Here is a 19,074-nt window from a genome sequence, read left to right as displayed (position 1 = left end):
AGGATAGAGAAAATTCCTAGGGTATTGTTCAGGTTGAATCATGTGCCGCACAAAAGGCCTATTCAGGTCCCAACCCCTGGTCCTGTATATGTGAACCCATGTGTAGTAGGATCTTTGAAGATGTTATTAGTTAGTTAAGGTGTGCCCAAAGTGAATGCAGGTGGGACTTAATTCCAATATGGCTGCAGTCCTTATAAGCAAAGGAAATTGGACACAGAAGGAGAACCAATGGGACAAACAAGCATCTGGAAGTCAATGGAATCTGGAAGAGAAAGAAGAAAATTCTACGGTGTGCATTGCCATGTGATAGAACAGCCAAGGAACCCCAAAGATTTCTGACCAGCCAGAAGATACTGACCCTGGGAGAAAGCCAGCCTTCTAGCTTCTGAAACCATGAGTCAATAAATTCCTTTGATAAGCCAATTTCATTGTCTGGTATTTGTATTACAGTCAAAAAACTAACAGGTATCCAGGTGGAAAAAAATGTCATGGGAAGAAATAAAGGTTAATATCAGTGGTCTCCACATGAACATTTATTACCAGAAGACAGTGAAGCAGGGGCTACAGAGGGAGAGGCAGTACAACCTGATAATTTTGTAGCTACCTGTAGCAGTTTGATATTACTGATGAATTCCCAAAAGAAATACTGGATTATGTTTGTAAACTGATCTTTTCCTCTGGGCATAATAGATTATCTTGGATTCAGAGGTTTACTTGGTTAAGTCATCATGTAAACCTCTTGTGCCAGTAGGGCATGGCAAAGGACAGAGTTGGGAGTTTTGATGTTGGAGTTTGATGCTGAATTCTTAAGCTGTAGCCCCAGGTAGTAAGCAACAGAAGAAAAAGAAGCAAGCCTCGGGAAGAAAGGAACCTTGAACCCAGAGAGAAGCAAGACCCTGGAAGGGAGGAACCCAGGAGGCCCGAACCCTCACAGACTTCGGCAGCCATCTTGCTCCAGCACATGAAAAAAGACTTCAGTGAGGGAAGTAACTTATGCTTTATGGCCTGGTATTTGTAAGCTCCTACCCCAAATAAATACCCTTTAAAAAAACCAACCAATTTTCTGGTGTTTTGCATCAGCATCTCTTTGGCTGACTAATACACTACCTAAGGAGTCCTTTAAGGGAAACGGACTTTGGCCCAGTGGTTAGGGCGTCCGTCTACCATATGGGAGGTCCCCGGTTCAAACCCCGGGCCTCCTTGACCTGTGTGGAGCTGGCCATGCGCAGTGCTGATGCGCGCAAGGAGTGCCATGCCACGCAAGGGTGTCCCCCGCGTGGGGGAGCCCCACGCGCAAGGAGTGCGCCCGTGAGGAAAGCCGCCCAGCGTGAAAAGAAAGAGCAGCCTGCCCAGGAATGGCGCCGCCCACACTTCCCGTGCCGCTGACGACAACAGAAGCGGACAAAGAAACAAGACGCAGCAAATAGACACCAAGAACAGACAACCAGGGGAGGGGGGGAATTAAATAAATAAATAAATCTTTAAAAAAAATAAAATAAAATAAAATAAAAAGGCAAGAAATTTCTTTAAAAAAAAAAAAAGGAGTCCTTTAAGTAGAAAGACAGCAGATTGACACTCTTAAACATACATAAGTACAGCATCCATGAGTTGCTCTTCAAAAAAATATTGACTGGTGAACTCTTGTTGATGAACTCAAGTCAGGGATGAAATCAAAACAATGAATTGAGGAATGGGCAAACCACAGTAAACAGACTGATAGTATTATGGCTAAGTAAAAACAGGAACAAGAGCAAATGACAGGAAAAATCATGTTTTTTGAAAAGAATTTAAGTTTCCAAACCTTAACAAAGTAAAAGCAATAACAATGGATATTTGGGGAGGAAGTTATCTGGGAAGAAATCCAAGTATGCTTACTTCTTCAAGGCAGTCCGTAGATGTAGATAATTTGAAATTTGGGTTAAAAAAAAAACCACCACTACCATCTCACTAACTGCAAACTTAACACATTTCAGTATCTTTTCTTCTTATCTTTGGACCCATCTTACAGGAATTAATGCATTACAATGAAGAAATACTTATCTGGAGTTTGTCTGAAGTTAAAGTCCCTGGGTTTCTTTTCAGCTTCTTTTTGTAATTCAAGTAACATTGAATTTGATTTATTTTATTGAAATCACAGTGCCTATGGAACTATTTCCATTCTTTTAAAAGTGTATGAATTCATTTATCGTTCTATGTGCAGATCTGCACAGAAGGAAGGCTAGAATAATGTTCAGTGAGTACTGGCAATTGTTATTTCTATTTGGTAGGATCTGGACAATTTTTCTTGTCTTTTGTTTTTTATGAGTATTATTAAAAAATAATTATTTGAAAAAGACCTATGTATACAAATATGACCATGGTGCTCCTTGGTTCAATTTAAAAAACAAATACAATGGCTAACAAAGATGTACTTGGAAATAATATATTTTGAAAAATCGAATGAAACTTTAGTTTTACAATTAATGTACCCTCATTGTGAAAACAACTAAGCAGATGTGGTTCAAGCAGTTGGGTGCCTGCCTACCACATGGGAGGTTCCAGGTTCCGTTTCCAGTGCCTCCTAAAGAAGATTAACAAGGCAGTGAGCTGATGCGAGGGGCTGGTGTGGCAAGATGATGCAACAAGATGATGCAATAAGGAGACACAAAGAGAGTCACAACAAGCAGGGAACAGATGTAGCTCAAGCAATTGGGCACCTCCCTCCCACATGGGAGGTCCCCGATTTGGTTCCTGGTGCCACCTTAAAAAAAGACAAGCAGCCAGAAAGAGCACACAACAAATAGACACAGCAGATGGAGCACAAACAACCGGCGGGGGCGGGGGGGGGGGGGCAGGAAGAAATAAAAAAAAAATCTAAAAACTATGGGGAAAACAGCAAAGTGTAGAGAATAAAGTAGACATTGCTTTTTAAAACTCAGTACTATACTACAAACATCTTTCAGGGTTGTTTAATATGCACAGAAAGTTCTGAATGGTGGTATAATATTCTGGACCATGACTACAGAGTTAATCACCTACTGCGAGACATTCAGGTTGCTCTCAATTTTTTGGCTGTTATAAATAGGGCTGTAACAGATATCATAATGGACAAGGGCATTTTGAGTCCTATTTCTGTGGTGTGCTTTCTTAAGAGTATCTCTCCCTGTTCCCACTTTGCACCTAAGGCCCAGCCTCACTGCAGTTCCTGGAGTAATCTGACTTGGAAGTAGTATTTCAGCGGCTGTTAGTCTTCACATAATAGCTCCATATCTGCAAGGTCCCTCTTCGTCTCCTTCCTGGAATTCTTGTCCTTCGCACCCTTTGGGAGGACTGGAGCCCTGCCTTATTCTTGCCAACAGGGACTGGAACCAAGCCCTTGAACCTCGGCCCAGTCACTTGGTGTATTTGGAGAAAAGGAGCTTGGGAGGCTTTACTTTAAACTCTTACAGTAGCGAGGACACTTGGTCAGACCCACGTTGGCAGTGAGCAAATGATCTATTCTGGGTTTCGTAAGGGGAAGGGACTTCCTGCGTCTCAGAAGAGGGGGTTTAATTACCAACATGACCCCAAGAGTCCCAGACTCTGCTTTGTGCCTTCTCACTCTCACTCTATGATTTGCCTGGATTTATTGGAAAACACAGAGACTTCCAGGAACTGCTAGTAAGCCAGGCTCATTTGTGCTTCCTAGTAAGTATTGGATTCTGTTTCTTTGTTCAGCTAAAATTAGTCTATAAAAGTCTTGGGCTTTTGAACACCAAACTGATGTGAAGACAAGCACTGGAAGAGATGAGATTTTTATTGTGCTGAAACGTTAGGACCATGTAGCTGAATCTATACAATGGCAAGATAAGTAAATGTAGAAAAATACTTCCAAACCAAGGTACTCACTTAGAACTTTCCAGAAGATTAAAAATAACTGTGCAAGCCAGTGATCCAGACTGCGTTTAGAGTTCTCAGAGACCATACATTTCCATCCTGGCCACAGAAGAAAGTTTATGGTATAACTGGAGTCATTCATTTATTCAACAAACATGTACTGAGCAGCTGGGATGTATCAAGGATTATGATAGAGGATGGAAATACAGGAATAAAAGATATGGAGGACTAGTGGCCTAGAGTAAACCCATTAGTGTGTATACTAGGATATAATGGGACAAAAGGCATGCAAAGAAAGTGCCCAAGGAAATGTGGGCAAATCAAGGATGGCGCCACCGAGGCTAAGGTCATCCTGGAGCTGAGGTTTGCAGGATGAATAGGCATTTGCTGGAGGGACAAGGTAAAGGGTCAACACTGGGAAGTGGAGAAGGCATGACAGGGGGATGGAATAGCATGTGCAAAGATGTGGACCTAGAAGAAAGCAGGGTGTGTTTGAGGTATAGCTTAAATATGAGACTGGAGATGCAGAGAACCACAGATTGGGGTTCTGGGCAGTCCCACCTATTTTTGTTACGGGAATGAGGTATGTGCGCGTGTGTGTGCATTCCTTGGGAAGATGAGACTAAACAAGTAGGCAGGGGTCAAACCATGAACAGCTTTGAGACCTTGTAAGTCTTGCCAAGCAATAGGTCACTGTGCCCAGGGCACGTTAATGGGCAGGGATTATAATTAGAGGGAAGCTGCTTTTTTTATTCTATCACAATCAGGTCTCTCGCTAATCCCCTCCCCCTTATTCCAGTTAGAGCACTTAGGAGCAGTGTATCTAAACCTCTTCCCACTCATCCCGTAACAAGACCACAACATTTATAAAAAGGCTTAAAAGCATTGGCAATATCTTTTTCAAGGAGCTCTGTTGTACGCTTTGAATCAATAGGGACAGGGAATGATTTCTCATCTACCATTCACTTGTGTGACGACAACATAAGTAGAGAAAGAATGTTTATGTGGGATGGTCTTTTTAAAAATTATAAATGTAATTTAAAAAGTAATATAGATTTGCTTAAAACACACACACATAACTACACAGAATTGGGGGGAATTAAAAAGTGAGTGTCCCCATTCCCCAGCCCCAGTTGCTCAGAGGTAGCAGCTACTGTTCAAGCCCCATATGTAGCCTTTTAGAAATCACCTCCACACTTAAGACTCATGCGTGTGCTTTTTGTTTTGTTTTAGATACAATTGAAATAATTCCATGGACTCTTCCTTTAATGTTAAGAAGCACAAAGGTAACAGATGAATACTAAATCTGTGGGTTTCATTTTCCAGCCCCCCCCACACCTCACTCCCAAGCACCCCAGTGAGGGTCTCTGATCCTACTTCTAGGCTTTCCACAAATGGAGCTGCCACCACTGTCCTGCTAACACCCGTTATCCGTGGCCTGTACCTTTAACTGTTTTTCTGTTTCTGTAACGTCCAGCAGAGTGCCTTGCCCATTCCAGGCATTTAATAATTATCTGTTAACAACAGTGGATCATGCATGTTAATATCAGAAAACTCATTAAGTTAGCAGAATGGATAGCTGTTAGGGAATTGCGTATTGTCTGACTGAGATTATACTTTCCTTTCTGGAGCACTGATTTTTCTGTGTTCCTCTTTCAGGGATTAAATAAGGGGTCTACTTGGGTGAGTTCCTCTGGCTAAATGTGTCCCTGAATAAACTGGTGACCCATTTTCCTGCAGAAAGTAGGGAAGCAATTCCATTTTCCTTTCTGTTTTTGAATCCTAGCGCTGCCATTTTTAAAATGTGTGATCTCAGACAATTTTCATAATCCTTCTGGGCTTTAATTTCTTCATGTGAGGGGAAGAAAAGTAAACATAATAAACCTGTCCTGTAAAGTTAGTCTAAGAAATAAATGAGATGATTTGGGAAAATATGTGTCAGGCATCGAGTTGGTATAAAATAAAGTGGAAGCATATGCCCTAGAGCCAGTCTGCCTTACTTCAAATCCCACTTCTACTGTTTATTAGCTAGATGACCTTGGGAAATCGTTCACCTTCTCACAATGCCTCAGTTTCCTTATTTGTAATGTGGGGAAAATAACTGGATTATTTTAAGGATGAAGGAAGATACTGGGGAGCGGGCATAGCTCAAGTGGTTGAGTGCCCACTTCCCATGTATAAGGTCCTGGGTTCAATTCCCAGTACCTTCTTGGAAAAAAAAAGAAAAAAGAAAGGTAACATATTTAGTATAGTTTTGGGCACCAACAGTCATGATTTAAAACACATTCATCATTATTATAGTGAACATCCTCTATAAAACGTCCCTTTTTCCCTTCCTCCCCTTCATTATTTTCTTTGACTCATCCAAATAACCTGAAGTAAGATTGCAAAACTCTTGTTTTTTTCTGGGTTATGAAATGAGAGGCTGAAAAACTGAGGGTTGCATGTTTCCCTTGAGTCTTCAAAATTGATTTTTGTATTATTTTTAACAAATTTTCTATCCCTCTCCTGTAGCATTTCATAAGGAGGGACTGCTAATGAAGCTGCATGATCTTCCCAGGGTACATGGATATTACAATGTAATGAATTAAGACAGATGACAAGAGACAAGAGAGTCAAGATCTTGATAATCAAGTTGAGCTCACTGGTTTGACTTTGGGCCTCAAAACTCAGCAATGGCCCTGAAAAAAAAGAAAACAATTTGCAATGCCGAGCCAAAGCAGACACTGTATTCAGTAATGTCAGTGAGAAAAACTGCAATATACACCCACATTTGTGGAAGGGTACTTGGAAAACAACTGAGCAAATGATTTCTTCCACGGATTGACTTCAAACCATATACCTATCAAGGGTTACAAGGGAGGAATTTTAGAAACAGAGAGATTAAGTGACATAAATTGCACAGCTAACTGACAGAGCTGGCGCTGGAGCTGAGCTCTTTAAAGCATTATGAAATCCACTGGCACAGAGAGAAGTTAACCCATCGTGATCCCAAAAGTTTACTCTGAACAGAGCAAAACTGAGACTAAATCTAATCTTTTTCCTTATTTCTTTGTAGGACTCTGATAGAAATAAACAGCTCCCTGCCCCCCCACCCCACCCCCAATCTGATACAGTATTAGTCAGGTCCCAAAAACGATGCTTAACAATAAAGAAAAGCTTTCTTAACTAGCAGCCAAATCACAGTTAATAGTAAAACACTACAAGTGTTCCCAATCAACTCATTAATATAGATAAGGCTGCCTGCTCTTATCACCATTATTTAAGAGTTCAAGGAATGGTAGCCAAAGCAATAAGAAGTAAAATAGTAATAAGAGGCATGTGCTGAAAAATAGAAGACTACATTTTTATTATTTGCAGATGATATAGGTGTTTACTTATGAAACTTCAGAGAATCAATTGAAATACTGCTAAGCTTTTTAATGAAGTTTCTTAAGGGGCTGAACATAAAAGAAAGACACATAAAAATAAATAAATTTACAACCAGCAGTAAAATTCTTAGAAAAAGTATCAGAAAAAAATCTTATTTACAACAACAAAAAATTTTTAAAAATCAACATAACCTTAGTAAGAACTGTTTAGGACCTAGATGAAGAAAGAAGAAGAAGTTCTATCTTTTGACCCAGTTCTTACTCATCTAAGAGACAGAACCTCAAAGCTTTATTAATAAAGCTTTGCATAATAGTAGAAAATTAGAAAAATATAAATATATCATAACAGGAGAATGTTAAATAAGTTATGGTATATCCTGATGATGAAATCTTTTTTTAAAAAATTAGTTAATTAATTAATCTCTCTCCCTTCCCCTCCCGTCGTCTACTTCTGTGTTCATTTGCTGTGTGTTCTTCTGTGTCCGCTTGCATTCTTGTCAGTGGCACCATGAATCTGTGTCTCTCTTTGTTGCGTCATCTTGCTGCGCCAGCTCTTCGTGTGTGCGGCACCACTCCTGGGCAGGCTGTGCTTTTTTTGTGCAGGGCGACACTTCTTGCGGGGGCGCATTCCTTCCACTCCCTATGCAGGAAACACCCCTGCATGGCAGGGCACTCCTTGCATGCATCAGCACTGCGCATGGGCCAGCTCACTATATGGGTCAGGAGGCCCTGGGTTTGAACCCTGGACTTCCCGTGTGGTAGGCAGACGCTCTATTGATCCAAATCCACTTCCCTGATGATGAAATCTTTACAACCACTAAAAACTTTGGAAAATGCTAAACATGCTCTTAAGTGGAAAAAAAAAAAAAAAAAGCAGGATACAAAATTGTTGTAACTGTCTGATGCTAATTTTGTTTAATCCCGGTGCTGCTTCTCTGGGCAGGTAAATCTCATTTTCCTCACAGTTCTCTGAAGTATTCCCATTTCTACCCCTTGTCTCCTCATTATCTTCTGTGGTTTTCTCATGCTCTGGACCATCCCTGGTCCCCAACTGTCTACGGCTCCAGCTGATCTATGGGCAATTTCATCTATTCCAATGCTTTAATCCTCCTATATGCTAAGGACTTCTAATTTGTTATCACCCTGTGTTGGGGATTGAACCATATTCCCCATAAAGACATGTTCAAATCCTAACCCCAGGTCCTGTGGGTGTGAACCTGGTTGTAAATAGGATATTTGAAGATGTTATTAAGTTAAGGTGTGGACTCATTTGTGAAGATACTATTTAGATGCGGGTGAACCGAGTCAGGGTGGGACTTAATTCATGTGGTTAAAGTTCTGATAAGCAAAGGAAATTGGACATGGAAGTAGGAGAAGCCAGAAATGAGTAGAAACCACAAGTCAGAGGAAATTGTGGAGAGGCAGACACAAGAAGAGAGAGAGAATGCTGTATTAGCTTTCCCACTGCTAAAACAAATACCATACAATGGGTTGGCTTAATAACAGAATTTATTGGCTCAGGGTTTTGAGGCTAGGAGAGGTCCAAAATCAAGGTATCAGCAAGGCGATGCTTTTTCTCTGAAAACTGTGGCATTCTGGGACTGGCTGCCGGTGGGTTTTCTGTTACATCCAATGAACATGGCAGCCTCTTCTCCTTTCTCTTGCAGGTCCTGTTGACTTTTGGCTTCCAGCTGCTCCCTGTTACTTTCTCCTTTGGTGTCCAATTTCCTTTGCTTATAAGGACTTCAGTCATGTTGGATTAAGGCCCACCCTCATTCAGGTTGCACACACCTTAATCAACAACATCTTCAGAGGTCCTATTTACAAATGGGTTTGCAACCACAAGACCAGGGGTTGAGACCTGAACATGCCATTTTGTAGGGGATCTAATTCAATCTCTGATAACTGCCATGTGATGGAGCCTTGCCAGAATGCTAGACTCCATTAGGAAGCAAGCCCTGCCAATAGCCTGATTTTGGACTTCTGGGCTCCAAAACTGTTAGCCGATAAATTCTTGTTATTTAAGCCAACCACTATATGATAGTTATCACAGCCACTCTTGCAAGCTAAGATCCCTTATAACCCAATTCTCCTTTGTGCATTATCCCAGCTAATCTTTTATCTGTTTAGATGTTTATGTCTGGAATTTCCATTATCCTAAATTTTCTGTTCCTTCATCTTCCACATCTTTAAATAGTCACTAAATCCTGACATTTCAACGTCTTAAATGACATTTGAATTCATCCCCTAATCTCCACCTCAAACACTGCTGCTCTAAATTGAGACATTCTCCTTCCACCAGTTCAAATGCAATAGACTATTTGGCCTACATCTTCATCTTTTCCATCCATCCTATCTCCAGAGTGACTATCTTCAAGTGCAAATCTCCCTTGCCACTATTCTCCCTTGCCACTATTCAGTTTATGTTCCTATGTGATGTCATTAGGAAAAGATGGATGTCCCACCAAGCTTAATTCATACATCTCACATGAACTAACTAAATTTAACTGAATCATTTAAAATTTAAATAACTAAAAGGACAGAAAGGATTTTTTTCACATCTGAAATAATGTAAAATGCTGATACACATGTATAGAAGACAAGAATGGTGTGTGTTTGGCAACTATTCTGGCAAACTTATCAACTGTAAAAGTGTAGGCAAGTATCTCTGAGTAACTTTTTTTTTTAATAAAGATTTATTTTATTTATTTCTCTCCCCTTCCCCCCTATTGTCTGCTCTCTGTGTCCATTTGCTGTTTGTTCTGTGTTTACTTGCATTCTTGTCATGCAGCACTGGAAAACTGTGGTAGGAGACAGTGGTAGGAGACCCTGGGTATCGAACCTTGGACCCGCCATATGGTAGGCAGATGCTCTATCAGTTGAACCACAACTGCTTCCCTCTGGATAACTTCCAATTGGCCTTTTACACAAAAGGATGGGTTGCATTCATCAAACTGATCAAAAGTTTCTGAGGAACAATTTTGGAACAACTTGTCACTGTACATGTAGAACTAGCCAAAAATCACAAACCTCCATTCTCAGCTAACTAAAGCAATGAAATAAAAAAGGAAACCCTGGGAGTATGACTCAGCCCATGGGCAATGTGTGGAGCCAATCCAAGCCTAACAGTCATTGGATTTTTCTCCCCAAAGTGGTCTTAACCAGCCTAGGGCCATTAATAGCTTCTTCCCATCCCCCGGCTCTGCTACCCCTGTTCTAAAGGTGCTAGACAGGTTTCCGGGTGCAAGCCACAGAAGCCATTCTGTCTTTCTGACCTGTTTTCCTTTGCTTGCCTATTTTTTGTTGTTGTTGCTACTCTTTGCTGTGGACTTGACATGTGAAATCCACGTATCTCTGTATACTCCATATCCTAAGAGTCCTCTAGACTCTAGCCTAGGCCAATGCCCTAGGCTTTCACTAACCTAACTGAACAAAAATATAAGCCTACATGATATGCTGGGTATGACACATATAGGCTTTGACACAGTGAGATGAAATAAGCATATTTTTAAAAAATTCACTGGGTTAGAAGCATTTGGGCACTATTTTACATAAAGACTGTTGTGGAATCTACTGTATATGTTCCTGCTTAATTAAATGAAATACCCTAATAATTACTATTCCCCTTTTTTGAGAACTCATGCATTGTATCAGTCTTCATACTAGGTGTTTTTTTTTTAATTTAATTTTTTATTATTTTTTTCTTTTTTTTTAAAAGATAACATAGATCACACAAAATGTTACATTAAAAAATACTAGGTTTTAATACAGATATGCACTATGAGGTTACTGAGTGCAGAGTTATTCCTCAAATTATTGCCCTTTTCCCCTGCTATTTTTTTTTTAAGATTTATTATTTATTTCTCTCCCCCCCTTCCCCCCCCAGTTGTCTGCTCTCTGTGTCCATTTGCTGTGTGTTCTTCTGTGACCGCTTCTATCCTTATCAGCAGCACTGGGAATCTGTGTTTCTTTTTGTTGTTGCATCATCTTGTGTCAGCTCTCTGTGTGTGCGGTGCCATTCTTGGGCAGGCTGCACTTTCTTTCGTGCTGGGCAGCTCTCCTTATGGGCTGCACTCCTTGCACGTGGGGATACCCCTGCATGGCACAGGACTCCTTGCGTGCATCAGTACTGCGCATGGGCCAGCTCCACATGGGTCAAGGAGGTGTGGAGTTTGAACCGCCGACCTCCCACGTGGTAGGTAGATGCTCTATCCATTGGGCCAAGTCTGCTTCCCTCTCCCTTGCTATTGATTTCCTGCCTACAGCCACTCTCAGCACTCTTCATTGCTGACTGATGTTATCTCCCACTTTGAAGGCTGAAAATACTACAGACAGGTTTTCCCTGTGTCTAGAGGCTACAAGGGGTGGGCAGGTAAAAAGGTGGTAGTGGTGTGCCACGCTGGGCAGGAGACTGGAGACCAAATTTGTTGGAATGATGTATCAGATAAGAACAAACAACAAGCTGTGTGTAAGGGAAAGTGGGTGCCTTCTTTGTGTAAAGATTTGGCAATCTCTATCTTGGCAGCTCTTTTTTGGTCCGTAGCTGTGTATTTAGAATGTAGATGAGAGAAACCAGTAACTAGACAAGTGAGCTGTGTCTTCCTTGTAGACTTTTCTTGTATGTTCCAGAATATAAGGTCAACTGTTTAGTAAGAATAGCCCTATGCACTCAGAACCTCAGAGTGCATATCTGTATTTTAAAAAATGGTCAGCGTTTACCTATTTGTAGATATTTACAGTGTCCAAAATGGGGTTAGCTCCTGGACAAAGAGCGCTTGACAACTGTGACAAGACTAGATATGGATTATAGAAAAGATAAAACTTCTTCCCCTAGCTCCTGTCCTGTAAAAATAATAGAGCCAATTTTGTTTTGGAGGAATGAATTGAAAACATCAGCAAAATTAATATTTACTTTGGTCCTTGATATATATCTAGGGTGACTGTAGTTTTTTGCTGTTTTTTGGTCTATACTAAAAGGAACTTGTCTCATCATCATGTTTTAAATTGTACTATCACATTCTTGCATATTACCTAATAATAAAAGAGGCAAACCTCTGTAAAAGGAAGCAAGTAGAAACTGATTTATGATAAACTCCAATAGCTATGTCATTGGAAAGAAACAGATTTTTAACCCCCAAACATTGTGAAACTCAGAGGGCGGACAAAGCCCAGTTGCTGTTAGACAGATCTCTGATTTTTTGTTTTTTACTAACTGAAGGGGTGGGTCGACAATACAGTAAAACATAACAGAAAAGTTAAAAGAGTAGTACAATGGACACTCACATACCTTCTACTAAGGTTCAAATTGTTAATATTTTACCATTTTCCCTTAGTCTATATATGAATGCATTTTTTCTTTTCTGAATCATTTTAAAGTGAATTGCAGGCATCATGATCAGAGGCATATATTTAGTCTTGGTTTTCAATATCTGCTGTTCTGAGTATACATAATAAAAGCCCCGTTTCAGTTATGGTTTATGAAAACCTTAAAAACATTTAAAAAGCAAATAAGGAATTATGTTACTGTTGTTAGAAAGCAAGATTTTCAGCACAGAGGAAAGATATAAAGTTTAAAAATCAAAGATGTTACATGAAAACCTGGAAATAGCAACTCTGAATTGTAACCATAAGTGTTTTTTCTTTAACAAAAACAAAACCATATATCCTACCTCTGTCCAAGCAGCAAAGAGAAATAATAACACTGTAGTGATGAACAACTCCTAGTACCTGCTTATGGTCTCTAGATACCATTCCCTACTTAGGAAACCAAGGATCCTTGGAGGAATGACTGATGCCAGGACTGGGCTAGGAACGAGTACTAGATTATACTGGAAACTACTGTTGTGCTTGAAAGCAAGAAAACCGTAATACTACACAGGTCCCCTAAAAAGGACATACGATCTAACATGAAGAGGTTTCCTTCCACTGATCAAAGATGAGATCATCTGGGCATCAAAGAACATACTGTCTGAAACTGAAACAACAAATATAAAAAATACATATACATTCCTAATGATATTAAAAAGCATTCCCTCATTCAAGAAACTAAAAATGTATGGATAACCAGTGGAGACAACTAGGGTATCAAGTCTTTAGTCTGAAAATGGCAATTAAAGGGAAAGAATTAAGCATTTATCCTGTGTTTCTTTCTTTTTTTGTTGAAATTATATATTAGGGATATTACTAAATAGCTCTAATAGATAGGGAACACTCCGCTTTACAGAAGACTTACGACTAATACATGTAGGATGCCTGATAGTACTACAAACTCACCATTTTGCAAGTTCTAGTTAATTAATGATTCAGGTAATAATCATGTAACCATTACATGATAGGGGACTTTTAAAATGAAGGAAGATGCCACTCCCATCTAACTCACTGATCAATTTTAGAATCAGATAGCATTTATCTCCAGATATGATGCAATATAAAGTACATAGTACAGCTTCTGAATTCTTTTCTATCCCCCCAACAAAGTTAGAGCTAATGAAGCCTGTAGAGCTAATTTCCAGCTAATAAGAAATATTAAGGATAGAAGAACAAGTTAGAAGATACAAGGAGGAGGCAGATGGACAAATTCAGAATGTGATATGTTCTATTGGATAATTAAGCCAGTTTCTTCAACAAATTAATAGCTTGGTGGAAGGGAGAATTAAATGCAGACTATCAACCAACTACAATATGTGTTCCTTGTTTAGATCCTGATTTTAACAAACTAGTTGTAAAAAGACCTTTTTGAGCTAATTGGAAAAATTTCAGTTTGGATTGGGTGTTAGATGATGTCAAGGAATTACTGTTAATTCTGTTAGATGTGATAATAATGGCATTGTGGCTGTATGAAAAAATATCCATCTTCTTAAGTATGTGGGATAAAATAACTTGATGACTAGCATTTTCTTCACACACATAAAATAAGTGGGGATCAATGAAGTACAGCAAAGTCTTGATAGTTGTTGGGATTAGGTAATTGGCGTGTAGAGGGTCGAAACACAACACTCTTCTATTTTTTTGTGTATTTGTGATATTTTTATAATAAACTTTGAAGATGAAAGAGTAGTTATCTTAAGATATAAAACTGGAATAGAAGTTAAAATTGTTTTTACATTAGCTGTCATTTTTTAAAAAAAAATGTGAAACTATTTTAAGCAGACTTCTCAAATAAGATGTTCTTATCCACCCACATTATTTTTTTTGTGTCTTTTGAGTGTACCATTGCCTATTTATTACCACTGAATTTCTACACTGTTAAAAGGTAAATTACCTGTTGTCAATAATTGTTATGCTGGAGGGTGGAATTCCCAAAACACCACAGCTCTGCAAAAGTTCTTTCTTACGAATCTCTCCTTGATTGTAGTAATTTCCTGAGAATAACAAATATATCGTGGTAGGTTTCTTTAACAGTATAGACCTATCTATTCACCCATTCTTTTCTCATCATCTCATCTTGATCCTAGCTGAAAGGTTTATGGTTATGATAAAAAGGTGAAGAAAATACATTAAGGCTATTATTAGATACTGCTCTGAAAAGTCTACTAGCACCACAATCTTTAGAATCACCATTTTAAATTTTCTCCATGTGTTATCTTTATCTCATCTATCTATCCATAATCTATCCATCCATCTCTATCATTTATCTATCCATTTATCCCTATCTATCCATCTATCATCCATCCATTCATTCTTCTCTTACCTGCATTTTAGCCAAATGCTAGAGACAGCATGGTATAGCCACTTAGAACAAGTGGGGTACCTAGGTACACTTAGTTTGGGCCCCTTAAAATAGCTATACCTCAAATACCCATTTAATACTTAAAGAAGGGTCTGCTAAAAGCTAACAGGTACTGCAGCACACTCCTGGGATATTTTCCAAACACTTTCACTATACTCCTCAGAATAGTGCTGATAAATAACAACTACTTTGTTTTCTTATATAAATAGTATGTACTGACTTTTTTTTAATTGATTTTGTAAAGATATCACATTAAAAAAGAATATATATATATTCTTTTTTAATGTGATATCTTTATCTCACATTATTATCATATATATATGAGGTCCCATTCAACCCCACCACCCCCACCCCACCACTCCCCCCCCAGCAACACTCACTCCCCTCATCATGACACATCCATTGCACCCGGCAAGTACATCTCTGGACATCTCTGCACCTCATGGTCAATGGTCCACATCATGGCCCATACTCTCCCACATTCCATCCAGTGGGCCCTGGGAGGATTTACAATGTCCGGTGATTGCCCCTGAAGCACCATCCAGGGCAACTCCAAGTCCCAAAGGCGCCTCCACATCTCATCTCTTCCTGCCACTCCCCATATCCATCAGCCACCATGTCCACTTTTCCCACTCCAATGCCACCTTTTCTCTGTGGGCCTTGGATTGGTTGTGTCCGTTGCACCTCTATGTCAGGAGGAGGCTCAGATTCCACATGGATACTGGATGCAATCCTCCTGCTTTCAGTTTTAGGCACTCTAGGCTCCATGGTGTGGTGGTTGTCCTTCTTCAACTCCATCTTAGCTGAGGTGAGTCCAACAAATCAGACTGCAGGAGCTGGAGTCTGTTGATGCTCAGGGCCTGGCTATCATATTGTCAGTCCAGAGATTCAAATCCCCTAAATATATCTTAAACCCCAACACCAACTACAATTCCAGTAAAGTAGGATGAAATTCTTATGAAAAGAGATCCCATCTGAGTCCAGTTCCATCACGCAGAAACACCAGCTCCAAAGAAGGGCCATCTGACATGGCAGTGAACCCTGTCTGCCATAACCATAGAACCCGTGGGTCTCTTTAGCCCTCAAAGGAACCAATACCTGGGGATTGTATCTACTTTATCTGTCTCTTAGACTCTGCTCAGTTGTGCATAAGGGCAATCCTTCTGACAGCCTCCAGACTCTTTTTTAGAGACTCGTAGCCATATAAACTCATTTCTGCTTTCCATTTCCCCCTTACATTAGGTCAAACAGCATTTTAAAGTCATGTTATTATATGTAGACAGGGATATTCTGCTGATCTGCATTGAACCTTTAATTCAAGGTCATTTTCTAGTTCCATCTTCAGCTGGTATTTGGTAGTGATCCCTCGGTGCCAGGGAGGCTCATCCCCGGGTGTCATGTCCCACGTTGGGGGGAATGCACTGCATCTACATGCTGAGTTTGGCTTCGAGACTGGCCACATTTGAGTAACATGAAGGCTGTCAGGAGGAAATTCCCAGGCACAGTGCTGCTCTAGGCTTTGTTCTTATTTCAGGCATATTGTACTGACATTTTGGTACCACTTAAATTGCACTTATCATGAGCAATCATCTAGCTAATGCACACTTTAATTCAACTCCCCAGCAAATAACTGCAAGTGATTTGTGCATGTTACACCACTTTCCTGAGCCACAGCTCTTCCCATAAGGCTTTCCTGAGGATTACATGAGATACATATCAAAGCAGGAGGTTTAATGCCAAACACGAGAGGTACTCAGGGTCAGTTTTCTTCTTCTCTGATCTCTGTATCTTTACCTCCTCCCTTCCCTTCTTTCTTTTCTGCTGGAATTACAACTCATCTCCATAGTCCAGATCAAATGTCACTTCCTTCTGGAAGCCTTCTCCTATTTTCCCTGGCAAGTAGTCATTTCCAGTATTCTGCTAAATGTGATCAGATTCTCCATGATCAGATTATTAATTTTGAAAGGTCACTGACCACCAAAGTCACCGTCTCATTCCCCTTTGTGTCCTCCTGGGTGTCTAGCATATTGCAAGCACTCAGGAAGGACTCAACAAAGAGAGACTCTGCCTACTGCTCCAGACAATTCAGAAAAACTCCCAGGAGAAACCTTTCAACTTTGGCCAGGGTTACTCTAGTGCTAGCTTTGAACTGTTTGAACCCAGATAGGAGCTAATCATTACCTTGTACCCTGCAAAGAAACTGACCCTAGCTAACGGCCTTAATTTTATATTGTTCTCATCACAATGCTTTGAGTTTATTTTTTTTTAAAGATCCCATAGAAATGATAGGTAATTTTGTATGGACTTTGTTTTAGGTTCCTCTCAAATTCACACACATACCCCCTCTCATTTTGTCTCAAGACTGCTTGGTCTTTGGTGATAAATGAAGAGCCCAACACACAAATGATGCAGGTCCTAAGTTCAGAGATTGTGTATATTGTCTAATTATGGTGGTGAGAAACCCCTTAGATTTGAGGCTAATGTGTTTATGGAGCTGGTTTTATTGCTTTGGGTTAAGGAACAACTTAAAACAGGTTGGGGAGTCGAAGCCTAAGAGCATTTTATACTTTTTCATTAAGTTTGGTGAACATGTAGATGCTTCAACAGAATGTGTCTGAGATCCTTTAGCAATTATTTACTGAAAAATTCTAGAATCCAGAACAGCGTCAGAGTAGGGTGGGTGCACCCTGGGATGTTGGGGCAGAGGGAAAACATGAGAACTTCTATTTTGTCCTTTATAAATGTCAATTTTGGTTATTATTTTATAATATACATATTACACATAATTTAATTATAAATAAGGATAAATATAATGGGAGTTCATGCTCATTTTTAACCAATAAGAGAATGTGACCAAAAAGTTTGGAGATCATTATTCTAGAAAAGAGAAAATAAATGGGAATAATGTAGACATCTTTATATAGAATTGCATTATTTGAATGTGTGTCTACAAGCTTATGCATAATTATATGTTTTTGGAAGTCTTTTGAAACTAACATTTCTCAGTCAGAACTAGAAATTGTAATGGCTTTTTTTTTTTGAAAGATTTATTTTATTTATTTCTCTCCCCTTCACCCCCCACCCCGGTTGTCTGTTCTGTGTCTATTTGCTGCGTCTTCTTTGTCCACTTCTGTTGTTGTCAGCGGCATGGGAATCTGTGTCTCTGTTTGTTGCATCATCTTGCTGCGTCAGCTCTCCATGTGTGCGTTCCCATTCCTGGGCAGGCTGCACTTTCTTTCATGCTGCCCGGCTCTCCTTACAGGGCACACTCCTTGTATGTGGGGCTCCCCTCCATGGGGGACACCCCTGCGTGGCACGGCACTCCTTGCGCGCATCAGCACTGTGCGTGGGCCAGCTCCACACGGGTCAAGGAGGCCCGGGGTTTGAACCGCAGACCTCCCATGTGGTAGACCGACGCCCTAGCCACTGGGCCAAGTTCGCTTCCCATAATGGCTTTTAATAGTAGTTAGTCACTTCAGAAGGGCTCAAATTCAAATGCCACATGTATAGAGAAATTTTATTTTACTTAATAAATTTTAATTTGATTTATTCCACATACGATAAATACATAAATAAATTTACATGGTTAAAAATCAGAAGGAACAAAATCATAGATATCAAAAAAGACCCTGGCCCATTCTACTCCTTTAGTAACTTAGTTTTCTGCCGGGGAAATTTCCTAGTTGGAATGAGCAGACTGGGAATCAGGCAGCATGGTCCTTATATCTGGCCTTCTACTAATGCCTTGAACTTGGAGAAATTCATTAAAGTTCCTGGGTTTCAGTTTCCTCAACTAAAAACAAGGGACTTTCAGTTTGGTATCAATTAGGGTCTATCCAGGACAAGAGAATTATATTAGATATTTTCAACAGCAAGAATTTAAGGCAGAGAGTTTGTTACATGGCTGATGGAGGATCTGAGGGCCAAATGGGGAGCAATGAAATGATCCAGAGATTAGTGACAGCAAAAGTGACTAGCCAGGGAAGCAGATGTAGCTCAAGCGGTTCAGCTCTTGCCTCCCACATTCCATTTCAATGCCTCCTGAAAAAACAAAATAAAACAAAAAAGCAAGCAAAACAAATGAAAAAAAAAAACACACACACCAAAAAAACCAACTCA

At 39.9% G+C, this 19,074-nt stretch overlaps 1 protein-coding gene across 7 annotated transcripts in view; it reads right to left on the bottom strand.

The window, feature by feature from the left end:
- PIGL (phosphatidylinositol glycan anchor biosynthesis class L) overlaps nucleotides 1–19,074 on the bottom strand; it is a 116,392-nt gene that overhangs the window by 87,734 nt on the left and 9,584 nt on the right. The window contains exon 2 of one of the 7 annotated variants that reach the window (XM_004446507.4): nucleotides 14,488–14,587. The exons of the other annotated variants lie outside the window; for them this stretch is intronic. Coding sequence (XP_004446564.1) covers nucleotides 14,488–14,587 — 100 coding nt within the window. The remainder of the gene's footprint in view (nucleotides 1–14,487; nucleotides 14,588–19,074) is intronic. 7 annotated transcript variants of the gene reach the window in all.

This window comes from Dasypus novemcinctus, chromosome 21 (assembly GCF_030445035.2).
Source record: "Dasypus novemcinctus isolate mDasNov1 chromosome 21, mDasNov1.1.hap2, whole genome shotgun sequence".
Classification (NCBI taxonomy): domain Eukaryota; kingdom Metazoa; phylum Chordata; class Mammalia; order Cingulata; family Dasypodidae; genus Dasypus; species Dasypus novemcinctus.
Note: the sequence above shows the minus strand (reverse complement) of the source record. Positions and strands in the feature narration are given on the sequence as shown.